Raw genomic sequence first — 22,546 nt, forward strand, 5'->3', positions numbered from 1 at the left:
TAAGCTAAAAGAGGCTGGAGTCCTGGATGGGTAGGGTGCACACCAATTCTCTTTGAAAAGTTGCAGTTATGTCAAATGACCCTCACCATTTTTAACCCCCTGTGTCAGAGTACAATTTCCTTGGAGAAGAGATCTGTTATTTTAGTTCACCAAGAACAACGGTGAGTAAGGGAAGTCATTACCATGTGTTAAATGATATTATTAATAGCAACTCAGAGTATGACCTGACACTCACTTCTCCACCAAAAGACCAGGTTCAGCTCTCACTAAGACTGGGAGACAATGTCAACATCCTTGACCTAACACATCACGATGCAATGTGCCTTATTTCTATTAGGAGGCAGCAGAAATATTGTTTTCTTTGGGAAGACCAATATGTTTATGACAGCAATGACTGGATCAAATATCAGAATATGTTTCACAACTTATTAAAAAAAAAAAAAAAATCTAGTAAGTAAAAGCCAGATAATTACCACTATCTGAAAATAGTCGCTGGGAATGACCACCTCTCCATTCTTGATCCACTCCACCGTAGGAACGGGCTTACCAGACACAGCACATTCAAACTCAATATCCATACTCTCGTAGGCATAAAGATTTGAAGGGCGAATTAAAAACCATGGTGGAACTGCAAAAAAGATGGGGAAAAAAATGTAAGTGGCAATGAGTAGATATAAATTAAGGCTTAGCAAGTAATTCATTTCAATGAGCCTAAATAATATTAGACATAACTAGAAAACATATCTGTAATTCAAGTTATTCTCTTTAACACTGAGCCTATTAAAAATGAAATACTAGGGAAAGCATTTATTCCAGAAGATACACTTAAACAGTTAACATTTTTGGTTTTGCCAAAAGAAAGAATTCAAAACTCAATTTAGAAGACATGTAAGACTTATGTATAACAAAACCTATATGTAACTCTTGCTAAGTGAGTATAGGGGTAATAAAATCTCCCTCATTTCAAAGGATCAGATGCCAACTGCATACGTAACAAGGTCCTACAAGTCAACATATGGACAGGCACATACAGGTACAAGACAAGTCCACGGACAAATGACACAGAATTGGAAGTCTTTTGAGTAGAGACGTTTTCATATAACCAAGAAGGACTTCTGACTGGGTTTAGAGAAGATGAGGAGATAATCAATAAACAGGAAATCTGTCCCTAGTGATTGGAAGAAGAAAAAGGTTGAATTGTCTTTGCTGAAAATGAATTCTTATCAAGCTAGCAATTATCTGTTGCCTTGTATTACTATAATGTATTCACAGTTTTCAGTGCACTATATGATATGCTAATTTAATTTAATTTCATCATTATTGTAATACTAGGATGATGGAAATTAGCAATTTGAGGAAAACTGTTAATAACACCATATTTCTAATGAGCCCCCCCCGCCATCGTACTGAAGAACACACGCAAGAACGCAGCAGCCACGTACGTTTTGTCAGTTTTTGTAGGGGAACGATGGTCTCTGTTTTGAATACCCATAGTTGCCAGGAAGCCAGAATAGATTAATTTCTAAGTACCACCCATGACTTATCATTTCAGACAGAAAATCCAATTGTATTTCTTGAGCCATCATTCTCAATGTCTGACTATAGTATTTATAAAGCCATAAATATCAGAAAACCCCTCTAAATTAAAAAAAAAAAGGGTGAAGGTTATAAAATAAATTGAACAGAAGCTATGAAATGTTCGAATCGAGGCTATCCTTGCTTCCTTAACTCAGGTCCCAGGTTTGCAAGGATTACAGTGCAGTCCTCAATTACACGATCAAATTCTGTTTCTTCGCAGCCTCCCTCAGTGCTCCAGGAGGACCTCGCTCGCCAGAAGAGCAATTCAGGATTTAATTTCAAGCTTCCTATTTAGTACATGGCTTCATGCTTTCTAGTTTTCAAACTTTTCTCTGCAAACAAAATGATTAATTTCCCAGTAGGGTTCTGTCTCTGGTTCCTATTTCTACAATACCTGTGTGATCCACAAACGTTTTTAGACTCATAGGAGTTGGACACTGAGAGGTGCTACTAGCCAAGCTACCAGTGAAACGGCAAAAGTACCCCCCTCGTATTTCTTGCCCAGTTAGGTATGATTTAGAGCAGTCTCTGCCACACAATACTCAATATACTAATGTGGGGTTTTTTGCACATCAGACCCAAAAGTCAGAAAATGAGGAAAACCATTGCAACACATGAATGCGTGGTGTAAGCGGCCAAACCCATGGCCGGTAGGAATACTATGGCAGACATACAGACAAAATTGTGTTCTTCAGGGTTTACATTTCATCGCCTTAACACCTTTTTTTTTTTTTTTTTTTTTCTCCTTATTGACAATAGCATTTCCAGCTTTGGTAATAAATGAAGACAGAGTCCTAGACGACATCACCTCTTCAATCATACGCTCCCAATTAATCCCGAGTGCTCTCCACACTTGTATGCACAACAAGGTAGAAATACCTTTGAGAAAATGAGATTATTTTAGTTAAAAACTGTGTATAGTGCTAAAAACCAAGCAGATCAAAGTAAGACGGCAAAGTTTTTATGTCAGCACTTTCTTGATTTTCGCAATTGTTTCTACTTTTGAGCAAAGTTACCTACACTTAAATAAGCATCTGCCCTGGGCCCCTCCAGTGCTGTTCCTGTGCCCCATCTTCTCTATTCCTCTTTCAGCCTGCTCCTTGTTTACCATATATTTAATAATTTAGGATACCTAGAAGCTCCTGATCCAGTTCAGATCAAACCCAACGCGTGCAAATTAAAACTGATGAGGTGTCCTGATTAACTTAGCTGCCTAATTTCCCATCGAAAAGGCTCAGATGGATGCGCGCGTTTGGATCAGAAACGCTCCGGGCTGGGCTCTTCTTGCTCTGTGGCCATACAGACATTAAATCAGGGTCTCCAGACCACACAGCTCCAATGCAGGAAATTTTGTAGATGATTTTTCAAATAAAACATCACTCATAAGGGAACACCGGTAACTAGGATGCTGATCAAGAGGTTTCTAAAAAAATAGTATCACTTACGCTAGAGATATACAAAAAGAGACAGTTTAGCAGCAGAATTATGAAGAATCAGCATTGAATAGGATGGCTCAAGGAAAAAGAAACAAGCCTTTTGGATAAGAAAAAGCTGAAGAAAAAAATTAAGATGGAAATCACATTCATATGTTAACTTTTAACACCTTTTTTTTTTTTTTTTACACTAGAGTCCTAGTATAATTTATTCAACAAACTCACATAAAAACACCAGTATCTATGTAATTTATAAACGATATAATTTTTCAGAGCTCTGACAAAATCATAAACTACTCAATCTTCATTAGTGTGGTTTATTGCAATGTCACCTGAAGCTTGCAATTAATTTATAGACTTGTAATTCATAGATTCCTGCCAGTTATTCTTTACAACACTCACGCCCCAGGACCCTGACCCTGCTTGCCTGCAGCTTTTCATTCCCTCCACCCAAACTATTGCTTCTCTCCCCCCATTTCTCTCCCCCTTTTTTTAATTGCTGGCATTTTTCTAGACTGCTAGAAAGCTTGATGCTTTCTTCTTTTATGGTTTATGTTCAGTATATGCACATCCAAGTGTTGAGTTTCATACCAAATGGATGTATTTAACAATTGTAACGCACTCACCAACACCTTTCCTACGGTGGGGTAGGTGAGCCCTGTATTTTTCCTAAGGACACCATTAAAGTGAGTAATTTGCGTAATTACTTTGGTGGAAATTATGCAGCATTAAACACAGGTAAGACACCACAAGTAAGGACAACGTAACACCTTAAAGCAGACAGATGTAACACATTTAGACTGGAAATATGTATGCATACATATATAAAATGTCAAGCACTATAAATATACATTCTATAAATATTTTATACATCAATAAATGTCAAACACTACCATATTTGCTATTTTTTTTTTTTTCTCAGTACTGAATACTTTAAAGGCATGCATATGTGAAGAAGGCTGGTAAGGAGGGTTGTGAAGGAAATAAAAACACATGCTGTTTTCATGTTTCTTCTAATTATATTGTGGCAATATAAAAAGCTCGAACAAACTGCAGACTTTTTTCCCCAAAAAACTTACAACGTTTCACAGAATTTTTTTTTTTTTTTTTTCAGAAAACATCTGTGAATTGCTGGAAAGTGGGAATTTAGTGAGATTTTTCCAGAACAGCCTTGCACTGTGGGATGCTTATAAGTTGTACTTTGCCCTGGCTCCAAGTGAAAGCCTTAAAACTCTACCCTCAGATAAAAATAATTTAAAATAACATCTCCAAAGGTTATGCTTATTCCATAGTCAGGTGAAAACACTTTTCTAAACGTTCATTTTCATTATTCCGTGTCAACCCAGCCCTAACAAAACGCCCCAGTTGCAGACTGAGGATATTTCATGCTAGATACTGTACCAAAAAAGGGAGGAAAAACCCTAAAAGTTTAATGGAGCTCTATAAAAGATGTCCAGGAGATTTGGGGTGTAACATAATTCGTATCAGCAAGTAACATCAAAGTCCTCACTAAACATCTTTGGATAAAGGATTAGGACAGACCCCAGCGTGCAACCCTATTGACTCAGGAGGATTTTTGCTCGTGTGAATGGTGTAACTTAAGTGAAATACAAGACAGGAGCCCTTTGGCACTAAGTGGTTTTGTATAAAAAGTAGTTTTGTGTACACAGAAGTTTCAAGTTCTCTGTAGTACAGTAAATGCACTCGGTGGGTGCTCAGTTACCAAGGCTGTCCCCCAGCAGACAACACATCAGTACGTGCTATCGCAGGCTCTGAGATACAAAATGCAATAACTTATCCGTGCGCCGGCGGGGAGAAGAGTGCTCCATTTTCCACAGCGCAAGAAAAAAGCAAATGCGAAAATTGCATTTAACGTGTATAACTCCTGTAAAGATGATGCTACAGCCCTGACCTTCTGTCGTGGTTTAGCCCCAGCCCCAGCTCAGCACCACGCAGCCGCTCGCTCACTGCCCCTGCCCCGATGGGATGGGGGAGAGAATCGGAGGAGTGAGAGTGAGAAACACTCCTGGGGTGAGATAAGAACAGTTTAATAATTGAAATAAAGTAAAATAGTAATGCTAATAGTAACAGTATAATAATGATAATAATAATAACAATATCCAAAGCAAGTGATGCCCAATGCAATCGCTCACCACCTGCCGACCGATGCCCAGCCAGTTCCCAGAAGTGATCGCTGCTCCCCGGCCAACCCCCCCAGTTTCCATACTGCCCATGACGCCGTATGGTATGGAATGGCCCTTGGGGCAGTTGGGATCAACTATTCTGGCTGTGCCCCCTCCCAGCTTCTTGTGCCCCTGGCAGAGCCTGGGAAGCTGAAAAGTCCTTGACTGGCATAAGCAGTGCTGAGCAACAACCAAACCATCAGCGTGTTATCAGCATTCTTCTCCTACTAAATCCAAACCACAGCACTATGCCTGCTGCTAGGAAGAAAATTAACTCTATCCCAGCTGAAACCAGGACACCTTCCCTCGCCCGAAGGTCCCTCAGATGGAGAACGCGCTCTGAAGTCCGTCCTGTTTGCAGGGCAGCACTGAGGCAGGTCGTCGTTCCACGTGGTCTTCCAAATAACTCCTCAAAAGGCTGCGCGGGAACTCCGCGATGCCGCGGAAAGGAGATGCGGGTCTGGGTCTCGAACACCGGCTTCGAACAAATGGGCTTTTCCCTTTAAGGACCACAGCAGGCTGCATTTATTACCAAAAATGTCAAAGATTGGTTGTAATGAGCCTGTAGCAGAGACTCGGGGACTAATCGAACACGTGCCAGCAGAAACAGCTAGTTTAGAGAGCTGCGTGTTGGGGTGACCTCCCTATTTCTAGAAATACCTTTTGCGAGATGACAGCTGATCTTGCGACAGGAGGAAACAATTTTAACTCCGAGAAATGTCAGCATTTCCTAATGCAAAGTGTCTTCTCTTTGCATGTTTGAATAAGGAATGCGTTTCTACTGACCCAAGGAAGATAACTGCTGTCAGCAAGTGCCCAACCCTGTCAGCCTTCTGAATGGGAAGACTTTCAATTGCATGTACTTAAAGGGTGGCTTTGTCATCTCACAGATTCAAATCCTTTTTCAAAAAAATCCCTTGTACTTTTCACTGCTAACTTGCACAAACCGTGCATTTCAAATAAAGTTACATTCTCTTGCGAACGTGCCGGATTGTGCCTGCCTTAAGGGGAGTCAGCACAATCTAACTCAACGCCAATGGAGTTCCTCCAGATCTAAAAATGACAGGAGAATTAGATTTTTATATAAACATATATTTTTATTTATATATATATATATGTATTTACTACTCTTCCCTGTTATATATGGTAATTCAGGAACTGTGTTAGTATTGCAAGCAGCTAAAGAAAAAACTATGAATGGTGTTACAATGCGTGACTCTGGAAAGAGTATGAGGCATAAAAAACTAAAACTCCACTAATGTGTCTTCAAAAAACAGTAGATTAAAATTATTATCTTTCTATCTCTTACCACAGCTCTGTATCCTTGTCTTACCCTAAACTCTATGCCCGACAGGCAGAAAGACAGTATGATCTCAACGTACCTCCCCTCAGACCAGCCTTGAAGAAAGATGAAGCTGTTATTCTATGCAAAACTTCATTCTTCACCTAAATAAAGGTATTACTTGTCTTATTTAACGACTTAGATTATTTTCACGCTGCTTTAGTTCTCAACATGAAGGTCAGCTTATACCGTTACTGCAGAACAGCGGAAGTTCATGGTTCCCAAGAGAAAAAGAACCGAGCCACCAAAAATTCAAATGATACATCATCGCAATCACACGGGCATGAAAGAGGAGAAGATGCGGAGACAACTCCCGCAGCTACAGTGGGGCTTTTGTAGTCAAAGCGTTCTCACCAGACACACGCATCCCGCTTTGTACTGTATGTATTAAAAATGTATTTTAATCAGTCTGAGTCTCCAGTTCTGCGGCTAACTGAAATGTATCCTTGTCCTTCAGCATAACTTGGAGCAGCCTTTAAACTTCCAAAGTTGCCCATGGCTTCAAACGCCTCTGTACAGTAAAATACTGGGAGCTGAGCAGAGACTGGGGAGAAAAGGCTAAGAAAGCAGAAAACCCACCGGAGGAGAGAGAACAAAAACCATCATTACTCGTTTCCCACTTTGCATTTTCTACGGTTAAGCTTTAGCCGACTGAAAAGTTGCTAAGCTTTCCACCCTAGCGCTATATAAATGAAAAATAATCAAATTAAGAGATTTTATTTTCATTAACTACGTTACTAAACATACTTCTATTAATAAGCGCCCTGATGACATGGTTAAGGAAAAATACAATTTCGGTTTTATAAAAAATGATGAAGAGTCTTCACTGTCACATCCAGAAAATATAGTGAAAGAGCAAAGCTTAACGTTGCTCGCACTTCTGCTTCCAAAGGCAGAAATCCTTCTGAAATGCTGTGATGACCCGTGCTATACTGGAATTGCTAAAAGCCTTGACCTTATCTAAATAAATAGGTACTTTCTCACGGGTTTGTAGGAGCCAGCTCCTCACCCCGGTGCAGAGGAAAAGGCGACACCGTTTACGTAAGGGCAACTCATTATTGTCTCTGCATTGGTTCACATTGCAGCTACGCCATGAAAACTCCGAAGGGGTCAGATAACTTGTAGAGTTTCCAGATGAGGTCAGAGCGGTAGCGAAGCGCAGGTTCGCCGCAGGACCGTACCTCAACGATAAGCGAGTATAAAGATGCTGTTAGGAAAACAGGACTTTCCTAGTACTTCACATCTACAGTGATTTCACTCGTAGGTCAGGAATCAAGAAATTCCTATCGCAAAAATGTCACTTCCTCCTAGACGTTGCCGCTTTGTGCCATTTGCCTTCTTCCTAAAAATTAGTTTTAAAAACTTGTCAAGGGCATAATCTGTGTCTCGTAATAAAAAAAAACCCTCTTGGGTTTTTTAGGGGGAAGCTTGCATGGTCAGGTGGCTAATAACAAGCCCCCCTTTATTGCCCTCCTGGTAGCCAGCCCCTAATCAGTTCAGCAAGGTTGATCGCGATGCTGTGAAATCGCTGGGAGCTCCATCTGGCTGCCGCTGGGCTACTGCAACGTCAGCAGCGAGGAGCGGCCGCGATACGCCTTTCATCCTCACCGAAAAAGCCCATTGAGTTCAAAAGTACTGAAACCAGATCTACGGAGGGCGAGTGTCAAGGTCTGCGCAGGGAACGCGTGCACACGCTCGTCTACAAGTTTCTGTAGCGCACGCTCCATATAGCTGCTATAAGCAGTACTGAATAAAACCCAGCCACCTTGTAGACCACCATATTCTACCACAGCGTAGAATATTTCAGGAAATGTCTGTAAATTTCTGACTTTATAAACAATTCAGTCCTTCAAATGGATCATAATGCTAAAATAACATTTTAGCAACAATATTCTGGAGGCCTTGTGAAATACAAGGACTTCCCCACCGCCAGTACAGAAGTTAGACATGGAAAGAGGATTTTTCCCCATTAAACCATTGTTGCATGTATGACCACCAAGTTTATTTCATCTTTACGTTGTTTTTAAGCGTCCCTGCCCCTTGTAATAGGTAAAAATGTTGGTCCAGCTCCTGAATGGGCTTGCCTGGCCGGAGCCCACAGAAGCAGGATGCTAATAAGCGTTCCTTTTACGTAATGCACCGATAATGGACAGCCTGGGAAGAGAAAACTAAGGTCACCAATATCTGTCAATTTATAACTACCTAAAGATTTTATTTTATTGCTGCCTTTATGACTTATAGTACAGACAACAGTTATTGACCACATAGCATCTGCCCCGGGAACAAATGAGCATTTCATAATTGTGTATTGGGTCAAACTTTATCTTCAGATGCATTAACGTTATTTCTGTCAACCCCTGTATAATAGGAACACATGCATCACAGAACAGGCTTTCTGAAGGCTAACACGATACCGACAATTAGCTAAATTTTGAGTAAATAACATGAAAGAGAAAACTAGGTTGTAAGGAGGTTGCAGGCAGAGCTGAATTCTCTCTTTTTTTTTTTTTTTTTTTTTGTGTTTCAAAGTAATATTTTGCCTGTGTGCCTAAGGATAGCCTTAAATGGGTATTAAGTTAATGGGAACACAAAACTCTGAAACATGATGTAAGGCCACAAAGACTTGCCAAGGTCTCAGAAGGCATACTGGGTGTTTTCTCTTTCTTCATAAAAACATCAAGATCCTCTGAGTTAACTCAAGACAAGTACTTATAGGCACCAGCCTTCATCTCACCAAAAAAACGCAAGCAAAACAAAAAATGCAGGGATATTCTACAACCTGTCCACCTATGCATCTGTGCAAGAGGCAGTATTTGTGGTTAGACAGAAAAACAACTGTTGACCCTGGATGCTGCATGATCTCTCTCCTGTTCCCCATGGTACGCTGAGGACCAAAGGATCTTCTCCGGAGCTCTTTGCTGCGATTCGGGCTGACGCTAGCATGCACCACGCTATCAGACTTGATAATTGCGACTATAATGCCTTTCATTTTGGGATCTCAAAGCAATTTGTAGACATTAAATAATTCACAAGCATTTTACAGATAGATACACACACATAGAGTAAATGACTTGCTCAAGGTCATGTAACGTATCAGTGACAGATAATTAAAAGCCAGTGTAATTAATAGATGTCCCTGTGAGATTTCTGTATATCTAAGACTCCCTTTCCCTCCCTAGCTGGAAGAGAAAGCCGCCTCTTTGCAGTACGGATTTCCCAGGTTCGCTTTTGGACTTTCTCTCTGAAAATATGATTTTCAGGATCTGCACATCTTCGCCGTGATTGCATCCAGTAGAGTCGCACCCCGGAGGTTGCTGTCACTGGAGCTGGAGCCCTGTTGGGCAGCGGGGAGCAGCTCTCGTTTGCGAGCGGGTCAGTTAATGAGCCAGCACCACCCCGCTCCATACAGCTCTCCTCCTTCCCCAGTGCTCCTCATTAAGGTTAAAAGCAACTGCTGTAACCTCAATCAAAAAGAAAATTGGAGAGGCTGTAAACAGATAAAAATACAGTAGAAGCGAGGGGAGCACTGTATGAGTTTATTACCCTCTCTGTAGCAGTCCTGATCTCTAATAAAGGCTTTTTTTGTTGTTGGTGTTCACAATTTCTTTCCTTTTCCACTTTTGCAATGCAGCGTTGGTGTGGAGGGCCATTTCAGGGCTTTCCCCGTGGGGAACGAGCAGGGCTGGAGGGAACGTGGTGGCACAGCCAGAGGCAAGGCACCACCGCAACTCCTCTGCCATTACTTGCCACTTCTTGGTCGTGTTTCCTTATTTTTCCCATGATACCCGAGGGCTGCAAAGCCCATAACAACAGGCTGGGGAAATGAGACTCTAGCGAGAGAAATGGTGCACGCAAGGAGGGGCAGAACCAACACCAAAAGGTACAAGAAATTGGGAGCTGCTCACAGAAGGTGTCTTTAGAAACTTATCCTGGCTGATGTGGGGATTCTAATTCACAAGCAAAATTTCCAAACAAAACTATCAAGAATTGAAGGCGTACAGAAAGTAGCTCACTGGATTCATTCAGCTGGGTCCACACGCGGGCAGATCATGGATCTGAGCTTGCTCAGGCTCATCATCACACCCCAAAAGGAGGAGGAAACCACTCTTTTATCTTGAGAGCCTCCTCCACTCTTGGAAGTGAAAAAAACCCCAACCAACCAACCAAACAAACAAAAAAAACGCATGGCAGCCTCCTTTCTTTAATTTCATTCTATTACTCACCAAACCACTTTCTCTTATAAATAAACAAAATCCCCAGTTGATCACATATCAATAACCTTTACAAAAGTATGCAAGCCAGTTTCTGGGACAACCCAAAGAAGGACATTAAGCTGTTAATCCACTTGAATCACCCCGTGCGTAGTTTGCCTGGCAGACTGGAATTCTGCCTGGAACAGTTGGGCTGGAGGAAGTTTGTCACTCTGCAAGAAGAAAATATTGAGAAAGTGTGCTGCAAAGGTACTTATTTTTGAGCTATTGTATGGCCTCGATCTTCATTTTATCACACTGTCTTAAAAGAAAGGGAAATGAGAAACTGAGGAGCAAATAGATAAGATAGAATATATATTACAGCAGGATATATAATCTTGGACATGTTACTGCAGTCTGTTATGATGCTTACTGTACTTTCAGACCCCTTGATGTAGCTGGCCAGTTAATGGGTGGATTCTCATATCATTTATTCAGGCTGGTACATCAACTTTTAAATTATCCCATTCAAACAAAATCATTAACACAAACCAAGGACAGACGCTCAGAATGAGTGTCTTGGAAAAAGATCTGAGCCGTGCATGAAAGGCTTTAGAAACTAAGCTGTGTAGAACACAGAGAATGAAGAAGTCATTGCCAAAAAACTAATAAAAACTTCCAATTCTATTTTAAAAACCCAGAAAATATTCATGAGGACTTGCTGGCTTCCCAGCTACCACAGCCCCCAGGGTAAAGCACAAGACAGCAGCAGCCTGCAGGGTGCGATGCCAGAGCTCTCCCAGTCCTCATTTACCTGTCTGCTAACTCCAGCGCTCACCTCCTTTGAGGAACTGCTCCTCATCCCAGCCAGGTCAATCAAGTACGTCCTTTTTAAACTGACATATGAGTTTTATCCCCCCCCCCCCCCATAATTAAGGAAGAGTTGGGAACTGCAGGGCAACAGCTGAGAGGAGCCGTGATGGTCGCTGCCAGGTTATCGTGCTCAGAAGTCAAGTGAAAATATACTCCGCTCTACATCAGAGTAACACCAGCTCTCGTTTGAGATGTCAGGCCAGTTAGTGGACATGTAGCTGCCTGTCCATACTAGCCTTCAAATAAATAAATAAAAAGTCATTTCGCCTTCCTTGTAGAGATAAGGCTAACAGCTAGCAAGAGCTAGGTCTTAATGAAAGCATCTAAAAGCTCCATTTAGTTTAAAAACTAAAAGCATACGCTAGGCAGATTTATTTTGGTTTATTTGGTTAACAATCCTACCTGCCAACTCTGTACACAACTGTGAGCAAAGGCAGAACACGAATTATGGAAAAGACTGAGGATGCTTTTTGTGCAGCTGGCGCAAACCTCCCTCTCCACCGGCTGCTCTGGCACGGGATGACCTTTGTTCTCGGCGCTAAAAGCGATGTGCAGACAGATGAAAGGGGCTCGAAGCAGCGCGGCCCTTGCAGCTACAGGCACTCCATTACACGACCCCCCCTCCTCCTCTGGGTGAGGCAGTTGCATTTTGATCAAAGAGAAAGGAATCAACAAGCTCTAATTCGATTAGCAAGCAAAAACGTCAAATGATTTTTAAGTAATCCAAGGTCACCGAGAATAAAAGTCACTGAGGTATACACATGCTGTTCACCAAAACATAAATCAGACAGCTATTCTCTTGATAGCAGCTAAGTCCCTACTCCAGGAACCAAAAGCATAACTCTTTGTTTTCTATTAATTCACCCAAAAGGCAAGATTAAAGCAGCTGACAGCTCTTGTACCGCACGGCGAGATGAAATGGGGTGAAGGACCGCAAGTCCTGCAGGCATCGCTACAACCCGCTTTCCCCACATTCCCCGTGTGCAACCACCAAAACAGAGGGGAAAAAATGCAGGTTGCTTCGGCAAAGCAGGGAGAAGGGCAGGATGAAGCCAGCGTGCCTCCCGCTGCCCAGCCCTGCCATCCCATATCAGGGGAAACCACATCCGAGCTGGCACCAGCCAAGCACCAAGCCAAGGGCGGATGGTGCCTCCTGAAACGCCCTGCCACAGCTCAGAGAGCAACAGAAAAGGGGGAATAAATGAAAACTAAGTGCTAGGTGTTAGAATAACACCATGCTTCATTCCATTCTTCCCCAGGATAAGACACGTTAATTTTTAAAAACTGATCTAAATTAAACAGACTAAAGGAACATGTATTCTGTGTTGGTCAGGCATTGGAAGAGGCTGCCCAGAGAGGTGGGGGAGTCCCCAGCCCTGGAGGGGTTCAAAAAACGGGCAGAGGTGGCACTTGGGGACATGGTTTAGTGGGCATGGGGGTGTTGGGTTGATGGTTGGACTGATGATCTTAGAGGTCCTTTCCAACCTTAGTGATTCCTAGTTTTACTTTCATCAAAAAATAATCCTGCCAGCAAACCAGGAAACATGAAATTAATTATTCCTCTCCCCTTAATTGGTTTAGGGTGGACTTGGTAGTGTTAGGTTAATGGTTGGACTGGATGATCTTGAAGGTCTTGTCCAACCTAAACGATTCGATGATTCTATGCATATTGTCCTTTAGTGCGCTGCTCCCGAATCTCAACATTAATATACCACAAGCTGCACAAATGTAGCTTGAATGGATCAAGCGAGTTGAATCACTGTCAGCCGGTGTCAGAGGCAGTTCAGTTCTTCCAACTGCCTTAACCTTGGATGCAAAAGTAATAATAGTTTAATTGCTATGACACATTTTGCTTGTAGATATTAATGGGTTTGCAATACCCAAGTGAAGGAGATTGACACCTCACTGTCATTTTACCAGTGGGAAAATGAGAGCACGTGGATCAGATTTATCAGCAGGGTACGTTATGACGATCTAGTCCGACCTAACGTATAAATCAGAACAGGACTTCCCTGAATTAATCACTTCTTGAATTACTGTGTATATTTTAGGAAACTCATTCATTTTTTCCCAGTGATACAAAATACACCATGGCCCTTGGTACATTGTTCTACTGATTAATTATTCTCATTTAAGAAAAGGAGTATTATTATCTTACTTCTAGTCTACACTTGTCCTTTTTCAATAGTGGATGTTCTTCATAGCTTTGTCAGGTAAAGGCTCCTTTACTATATTTCTGTTCTTTGCACAGATAGCTACAGACCATGATCAAACCACTCTGTAACCTTCTCTGACAAATTAAATAAATAAAAGGGGCTCTTTCATCTTAAGCATCCTTTCCAATTCTTTAACCAATGTCATGGTTCACCCTGGATGCCTTTACCACTTTAATTTTCTTCTTGAACTACAGATGCAATTCTTCAGCAGGGTTTTCCCCAGTGCCAGGTACAGAGGTGCTAGGTTTAGTCACGGGGCTCATCTTCATAAATCCCCAAAAATCACTTCAACAGTTTTGGCTGCTGCACTGTGCTGGGCGTGATGTTCAGCTGCTCGGCAGCCTCGACCCTTAAGACTTTCCCAGTCTATTTTCCAGCAAAGCCTGCAGTCTCTACAGCTGGCCTCTTTAATCCAGAGCACACATCCACATGCATAGCATTTGCTTGTCCCGAGCTCCCCTAATTGCTCTAGATCAATCAGTGACATGTTTTCTTCATTAATTCCTGCTCTCACAAAATACCGCATCTGCGCTTGTGTTATCTATGAACTTTGTCAACGCTTTGTTTTCTTTCAGGTCATGGGTCAAAATATCAGAAAGAGATTTCATCTGATGTGGAGCCCACAACCACCGAGGCATCCCCTTGGCCTTTTCAAACCTCAGCACACAAGCAGCTCTCCTCCTGTCTTCCATGACTTCCCGCTATTTCAAGAATTACTAAAAAAGGAACGTTTCTAATTTAGACACTTCTTCAACCTGTTCTTTTAAAGTTCTTGAATACAATATATTTAGACAAGCTAATTTGAAATTAGACATTTGAAGATGTTTATTTTAGGTACTACTTTTAGAAATTCCTGATCTACCGTTTAACTCTCACTGAAGCTCCCTTGATGCCATGCTGTGCTCCAGATATATCATCCACCTTCTCCTCTGATCACATGGAATATCAGCATATCCACAGCTTTACTGAAAATCCCACCATATATAAACGTACAGCCCAGCAACATGCAGATCTGTGCCAAATACTGGAGCTGCCAGGCCATAACCCACCTCCTGAAATGGGGCATGGGTCCAGTCCTGCTGCGAGCCCCAGCTTCGGGACAGGAGTAGCCTTGGATGGGTGCAGGATCAAGAACGTCACCCTTGAGCTCTCCTAAGTGCCTCAGAAAAAGTAGAAGTAGTAGTGACATCCTCCGATTGCCTTTTGTGAACTACCGACACCGCAGTGCGGGGCCAGAGAGGGGCTTCCTAAATCTGCTCCGTCTCCTCCGCAGCGGTGAGCTCACGCAGGTAGCAGTAAGGGTGAGCATCTCCATTCCCCTATTCCCCAATCTTGGCAGTCATGACCACCTGGGACAGGGCTGGCACAGCCTGAAGGGAACCAGGCAGAGGGGGAACCAAAGTGTTCCTCCAGCTATGTCCAGCTTCCTCTCCACCCTTCCTTTGGAGCACTTTATGGAATTACAGCCCATGCCACAACATCGCGACAGCGAGTTAATGATTGGCACTTGGCATGAAGCACCCAAGCACTGGTGTATTTTCCAACCACATTTCCTCTCCCAAAACGAGCTGGTGTCAAAATGCATAGGTGCACAAGGTATTTGAAAAAAACACAAAAGAAAGCTCAGGTGAATACAAGCCTACTGCATAAGTAACCGCATTAAATCAACAATAAAATTCAAATACAACCCTTTGGTTTTACGGCGAGGTCAATAGATTACTTCTTGCCAAATTCAATTCAGAGATATATGTGTACGCAAGCATGTATGAATTTTTACAGATGAAACCGCTCTTAAAAATATAGACGCGTACACACAAGTACGTATTTCTGCCGGCTCACCGTCTTATTTATATTCTACATGTTATTTATGTGAAACCAAAAGTGACTCCTCAAAAACACAGCTGTTCATTTCATTATCACTACTGCCCAATAATTTCCTGACAGTTATCTGAGTTATCAGTGTTTTCCTATGTGACCTACCTCAATAGGTAGGACAGATATCAATACACACAACAATATGTTGTGTCCCACAGCTTTCACGTCTCTAACAATCAGTCTAGCATCTCCAAAATGTTTTCAAATTTTATCTCGCTGTCCTTGGCTGTTTTGACCCCTTATTTTCTCCTAATATAATCTCTGCAATTTTCAGCATATGTTTGCATCAGGAAATAATATTAGTTAATTACAGCTTATCGCATTTGCAACTTGGCCTTTTACTGCGACCCTAAAAGCTCTCAGCGCACCAAGTTTCTACGAGAACTCCTCGTATTTACCAGATATAAGCTTTGCCTCCACGTGTAAAATCAGCTTGCAGCTGAGCCTGCTTCTGCAGGTGAGGTGCCAGAAGAGGCGTCCAAGTTAACTCGAGCAGAGCTGGACATCCTGCAACCTCAAGTTGTGCTCGGAGCAGGTGCCGGTTCACCCGCGGGTGGGGGATGTTCATGGAGATCATCCATTGCGCCACAGAAAAGGGTAATAGAGTGCAAAGGCGTGTGAGCACAAGCATCCTACACGCTCGTGGGCAGCCTCTTCACCTCTGCCAGGCGGGTGCTAACCCACCCGTAGTGCTTCATTTCTACTGACGTCGCTGAAGGAACTCATCTGATTCAAGCTCCTGACAGGAGGGTGTAGTGAGGTGGGGGTTGGTCTCTTCTCCCATGTAGTTAGCAATATGATGAGAGGAAATGGGCTCAAGCTGCGCCAGGGGAGGTTTAGGTTGGATATGAGGAAAAATTTCTTGACGGAAAGGGTGGTCAAGCTTTGGAACAGGCTGCCCAGAGAGGTGGGGGAGTCCCCATCCCTGGAAGTGTTCAAAAAACGGGCAGAGGTGGCACTTGGGGACATGGTTTAGTGTAGTCTACCCTTGATTGGTTTAGTGTGGGCTTGGCAGTGTAGGTTAATGGTTGGACTGGATGATCTTAAAGGGCTTTTCCAACCTAAACCATTATATGATTCTATAAGCTAGGCAAGCGTTTTGCTGAATTAGGGTCACGTTGCTGAATTTCGGTCGCTATCACCAACTCTTCCCCAAATTACTAAATCAATGCTCTATCATGCTAGCAGGGCTGCTGGGCTGCTGGGAGTGCTCTCTCTTTTTAATTAAAAATTAAAACCGAAGCCCTCACTATTATTAGTGATGATTAAAATACCTGCAGCACCTTTTTTCACCAAGGGCAGCTTTAACTTCAAAATCCCGAATGCAAATCAGCAGGAGGAGTTACACTTGTCCACGTACAATTCTCATGCCTTCAGATACAATATTTACAAGCACTGGTGCACATTGCAATACCGTTTTTACAGCTCTTATATTCTCAGCAGTTTACAGAAGAAATAAAAGCTACAATCTATAACCCTAAGGTCTTACCAGCGTGATCCCAAACCTGCAGGCTCTGATTGTATTACTAGGATTAGTGTTTACTACTTTAAGTAATGCTCTTGACCCCTGTTTAATAATAGATATTTCATCTCCTCTGTTCAAACAGCCCACTAATTCACGGACTGTGGGTAAAATTCACTTTTGCACACAAGGCATGACTATTTCCTTGAGGGTTTGCACAGAATCCGAGACAGACACACAGGCTCTCTGCTAAGCAACAGATTTCATCCAAAGAGCATCCTTTGGGAAGAAACTGTTAATTATTTTCACAGGAAAAGACTACCTTTAAAACAGGACTGGAAGGAGGCACTGGGTTGCTTCGCCTACCCACCATGCGATTGCTCATACCTGAATTTATCACAAGACAAAATTTTCATCTACTTTAAGTACTCAGCTGCTGAGATGTGATACTAATTGCTCTGACAGCTGTCACTCCCCCCATCACCACTTAACACATTTAGCTGTTGAAGGGAAAACCAGGCTAGCACGCAAATAAAAAGGCTTATTCCGCAACAAAGAGTTTAAAGATTTGCCCCTGGAACATCTCAGGAAAATTACAGTTTTAAAAGTGTAGATAAGAAGCAAAAAGAAAAGCTGAAAAAGCTGATGGAAATATTAGTAAAAACCAGGTTGAGTTTTAAGGAATTATGTGTATCAATCAAAATTCACTGCACTTCAGGGGATGTAAGGAACATAATTTATCAATTTATGAAATGCCTTTTGATTCTTAACTCAAGTGTTTCATTTATTGAGGTAGGAAAACACACTCACACAACTAATTCAGAACACGTATGCAACTCTCCTACCATACCAACTGCCACGCTGAAGGCCAATTACTCCCTGAAACACCATGCTGAATCCCATCCCAATGAGACACTCGGCACAGAGCCAACAGAACGTAAAACCATCGCCTCTGCTGGGAGGGAGCAAACCTGCAAGAAACCTCAATGGCAACCGAATTTTCACCTAAAACTTGGTTTCAAGGCATGCTTTCTGAAAACAGATCACGAAGACAGGCAATGGTCAGCGTGGAGAGAGAGAGAGGGAGGAAAAAATAGAAAGATTCACACCATGAAAGCAAATCATTGTGAAGAGAGAAAGGCTGTTTCCTACAATTAGTACAAAGATTGCACAATGCCAGCTGTGCATCCAGATAGGGCTCACCAGGGCAAACCCACTAAGTAGCCACTGTGGGTTTATTTGTGGTTTTCCTTTTTATGTTCCCATCTTTTCCCTTTAACAATGACTTCTTTCAGAACTTCTCGCATTATTGGGAGATATTGCCTATATAGTTGGCAGATATCCAAGGCTTCACTCCCGCGCATTCATTTTCTGCCTACTAAGAAAATGAACCTCTACTGAAAAGTCATCCTTAGCATCGCTTTTCTTGATTAGGTATTGGAAATGAAGTAAAAGCTTTGAAGGCGAGATAAACTTATTTTAACACTACTCCTGAAGGCATGACTCAGCTCACCGTTTAAGCCATGGCTCCGTTTCCTCCAGTAGATAACGTTATTGTGCCTGGAAGGTGGAAATTTTCAACACCATTTTGTGAAACAGTACATAGCTAATGGTTTAGTCTGATGTACTCTGCCATTTTATAGGTGTTTAGTACCCAAGAAAATCATTATTCACTTTCCTAGAGGTGATAGAGCTTCTGGGAAAATTATACATCATCTTGGGACAAAACATATGTACACACAGACACAGAAAATATGACCCCTGCACTTTCTCCCATCTGAAGTTAAGAAAACAAAATCTCCAGCATTGCTAACAAATACCTTTTAGGGGCTTAATGCAGAGTTGAAAACCAGGTTTGAAAGAATCCTCTATGCAAGTTCACATTCCTTTTGCGACTTTATTAAATGAACTCTCCTTTAGTTCTCTTTTTTCCTGCCATTTTTTAAGTCTTCACTTTCTATTTTCCTTTTCTTTAAAAAAAAACAAAAACAAAACAAAAACAACCAGAAACCTTTTAAAAGAAGGTACAGAGTAACAGAAAATATGTTGAAGGCCAAAAACCTTGGTGATAAAAAAATCTTGAGCTTTTCCATTGAAAATTAGAAGCTGAGATGAAGAAAAAAGGAAAACATCTGACATCACACACAAAGCGTTACAGGTATCAGAGGGAATTTGTCTGGAAAATTCTGATGCCCAACATCCAGTTGGGAAAAATGAACAGACCGGGTTAGAAGACAAGCAGATATGAGCTCGTGTCCAAACCTCAGGCTGCACTTCTCTCGAGGCTTTAACAAAGTTTGGAAAACATTTCATTGTTGATAGGCAGCCATGAAAATTTGCCCTACAATGGCAGCAATCCCCCCTGTTCGGCATCTGAAGCATTTTCTTTTAGCCCACGTTAATTAATTTTTCAATGCCTTCTGAATGACCTACTGTACTGGAATCAGGAAACCTTTTAAAAAACCTCCACCCCCCAAAAAAACCATAATAAAAAGCCAATGATAATAATAAAACCCCACACCAAAGGACATCAGCACAGCGATGCTTCCAAACGTACAGGTTGCTCTCGCAGAAGCAAAGCCTCCAGCGGCACCGCGCGGCTCCCGGCCCCGGGGCCGGCTGCGCCGGATGCCCCCGAGCTCATACAAAGCACCAGCTCCACTCTCCCGTGACTTTAATGATTTATATTCCCTTCTGCTGATGGATCTCAATAACATCTTTGCCATTTTACTCTATCAAAAAGCTAGAATGATGGCCTCAAGGATTTTCCTATTATAGTCACACGTACTCTGTAGCTTGGTTCATTGCCTTCAGACTTATTTTTAACATTTCTCTATATTACACTGTATGTTTTCATGTAATTTTCCCAATAACCATGAAGCCTAAAACCTTCTAAATGTGGTTGCATTATTTCTCATTGAACACAAAATGGAAATTGATGACAAAGCAGGTTCCAAACTGGAGTGGAGAACATGAGCCACAAAAATCTTCTGGATGTACGCAAGACCCTAGTTTTGTCTCATTACTCCAAATTTGATGTAATCAAGTATTTAATCACTTCTCCTCCCATCCATTTTATCGATTATATGCAATGATCTAGATATATTAAATTTATAAAAAATCCCAAGTAAATGACTTTCATGATCTTTTCACGTAGAATTACTATTTACAGTTTCCAATATGCTAGATCTGCTTTATACACGACGTCCAACTTTACTGCGAATTAGTATCACAACTCTGAAACTAATCTCAAAAAATTTAGTCCCTCGGCTATATAAGGAACTCAGTAAATGGGTTTGAAAGACTTGCAACATCCACTGCCTTTCTCTGGTCTACCAAAAAGGAATATAATGAGAAGTCAACAGGTTACTAGTCGTTACCAGAGTTAACTTCTCATATTGACTGGTTGGTTCGAGTCAAGTTATGTTCTGTCGCTCTAACTTACACCACTTTGTTATTGAAATGTTAGCAATACGTCTGTATAAATAAAACACTTTCATTTTTAGATATGGAAATTATTATTCAGACTCACAGCTGATTGCCATCCAGAAAATTCTATAGCCTAAGCAATACTTTGACAACCAGTTAATTTCCAACCACTCGTACCCAATTTAACACTCCCTGAAAATTCAGGTGGCATGCAACCACGCAGAGCAGCCGAACCAAGCCTTTCGGGAGCGCTCGCAGTGACACACACCCTTGCCGCCAGCACTCTATTTGTTCTGGTCAGGGGAAAAAAATTATCTGCCTTAGATTAACAGGAGTTGTCCCCCTGAGTTTTTTATGTTATATTTTCAACTATACATCCCCTCCCAGATTTTTTTTTCATAAGAATACATGAGAGATGCTCCTGGAGATGCCATGAGCTATCCTTCTTTCCTAGCTCACTTGAGCATTTGCCCTCATCGTTAGGCAAGAACAAGACCCCTAATTTCAATTTAACCCCTGTATCTGCCCATCCCAAGCAGGAACCATGGGGTGGTAGAGAAGACGGCCTGCCCTAATCAGACCACACAGACGACTACTTTTCAATTCAACAGGAAAAATACCGGGAATACTTCACTTTTGCTATTCCTTCAGACAAAAGACAAGACAGACATGGAGAAAAGCCCTTAAAGCTCCTTTGCCGCCTTCTTACCCAGGGAATTCTATGCAAAATATTAATATGTATTTGATTTTAATTGTATTTGCATAGATTCAGGAAATAAGGTAGAGAAAACAGACACATCAACTTGATCAAATATTTGTCCAGGAAAACGTGGTTTAGGCAATCATTAAGAGACATCTACCATCTGATCCTCACCCACAGAAACCCCGAATATTCTGCACTCATACAGCTTGAAAGAAATTTCTTGCGACACTGGTAGGCTGCAATAACTAACAGATGCAATAGTAAGAAGAATACAGCTTATACTTTTGTATTTCTGGGAAATTCATATTTTAATAATCACTTGTGCTTTTTCCCTAACACATCTCTCATTAAACTTAACTCCTCTCCCTGTAAGTTCAATCACCAGAGACTGCAATTTCTCTTGGGCGTGTGCAATAGCGGCCGGGCACACAGGCTGCGGCGTGTTTGACCACGAGCGGGTCGGCACCCCTTGAGTCAGAGGGAATACGTGACCTTTCATACACAATTTGCCTTTGAAGATCTCGTCGGAGAAGCACGTGCATTTTCTGTTTGCACTCCGAGGTGTTTATTTTTTGGAAAAAGAAACGCTGAGCCTGTACTATCAATACTCAGGAGCCTAAATACCCCATAGCCAACGTCAAGGCAACCTCTCGCCCCTTCCAGCTCTCCGCTTAACACATTGACTTAGGGTGCTCCTAACCTGGTGCACCCTTGAGAAGATGGCAACACTCCACCCTACCCACTCCGTAAGATCTGCTTTCACGAATGACAGTTGTACAAAACTATTTCGCTTGCGTTCATCAACACCAATTTCTCAAATGACACTACACGTGAAAGCCAAAAAGTAAATCGCCGTCTTCAGTTATGGCCTCGTAAGGGAAGGACAACACGCGCGTTTCTGCAGGGATGGTCCTTCAGGTGCAGGAGCTCCCAGTAGAAAAAGAAACGCTGTGCGAGTTACAGGGCAGGAATCTTTTCTTGTAGAGGAGAATGAGAGCAAAGATCCCTAAATTTTTAATGACTGGGAAACAGTTATGATATTGAACTGCTGTCACCTTTTTCATCCCATTTCATAAGTAAAAATCATTATATTGAAGATGGGAAACCTAGAAAAAACTTCACATTAGTGAAGATACTCAAAATCTTTTCAGTGTTTGTGACAACCGCAAAATACGATGTCAGCCAGGAATTCGCAGGCTACTTTATTCCTGGTTGACATCCATTGGCAAGCATGCTCACCACTAGGCTGCAAAGTGTTCAGA

At 41.9% G+C, this 22,546-nt stretch overlaps 1 protein-coding gene across 1 annotated transcript in view; it reads right to left on the bottom strand.

The window, feature by feature from the left end:
• The window catches only part of DCC (DCC netrin 1 receptor), a 596,500-nt gene that overhangs the window by 229,048 nt on the left and 344,906 nt on the right, over nucleotides 1-22,546 (bottom strand). Inside the window, exon 6 of the mRNA XM_075726297.1 lies at nucleotides 474-628. Within this exon, the coding sequence (XP_075582412.1) occupies nucleotides 474-628 (155 nt within the window). The remainder of the gene's footprint in view (nucleotides 1-473; nucleotides 629-22,546) is intronic.

This window comes from Pelecanus crispus, chromosome Z (assembly GCF_030463565.1).
Source record: "Pelecanus crispus isolate bPelCri1 chromosome Z, bPelCri1.pri, whole genome shotgun sequence".
NCBI lineage: Eukaryota > Metazoa > Chordata > Aves > Pelecaniformes > Pelecanidae > Pelecanus > Pelecanus crispus.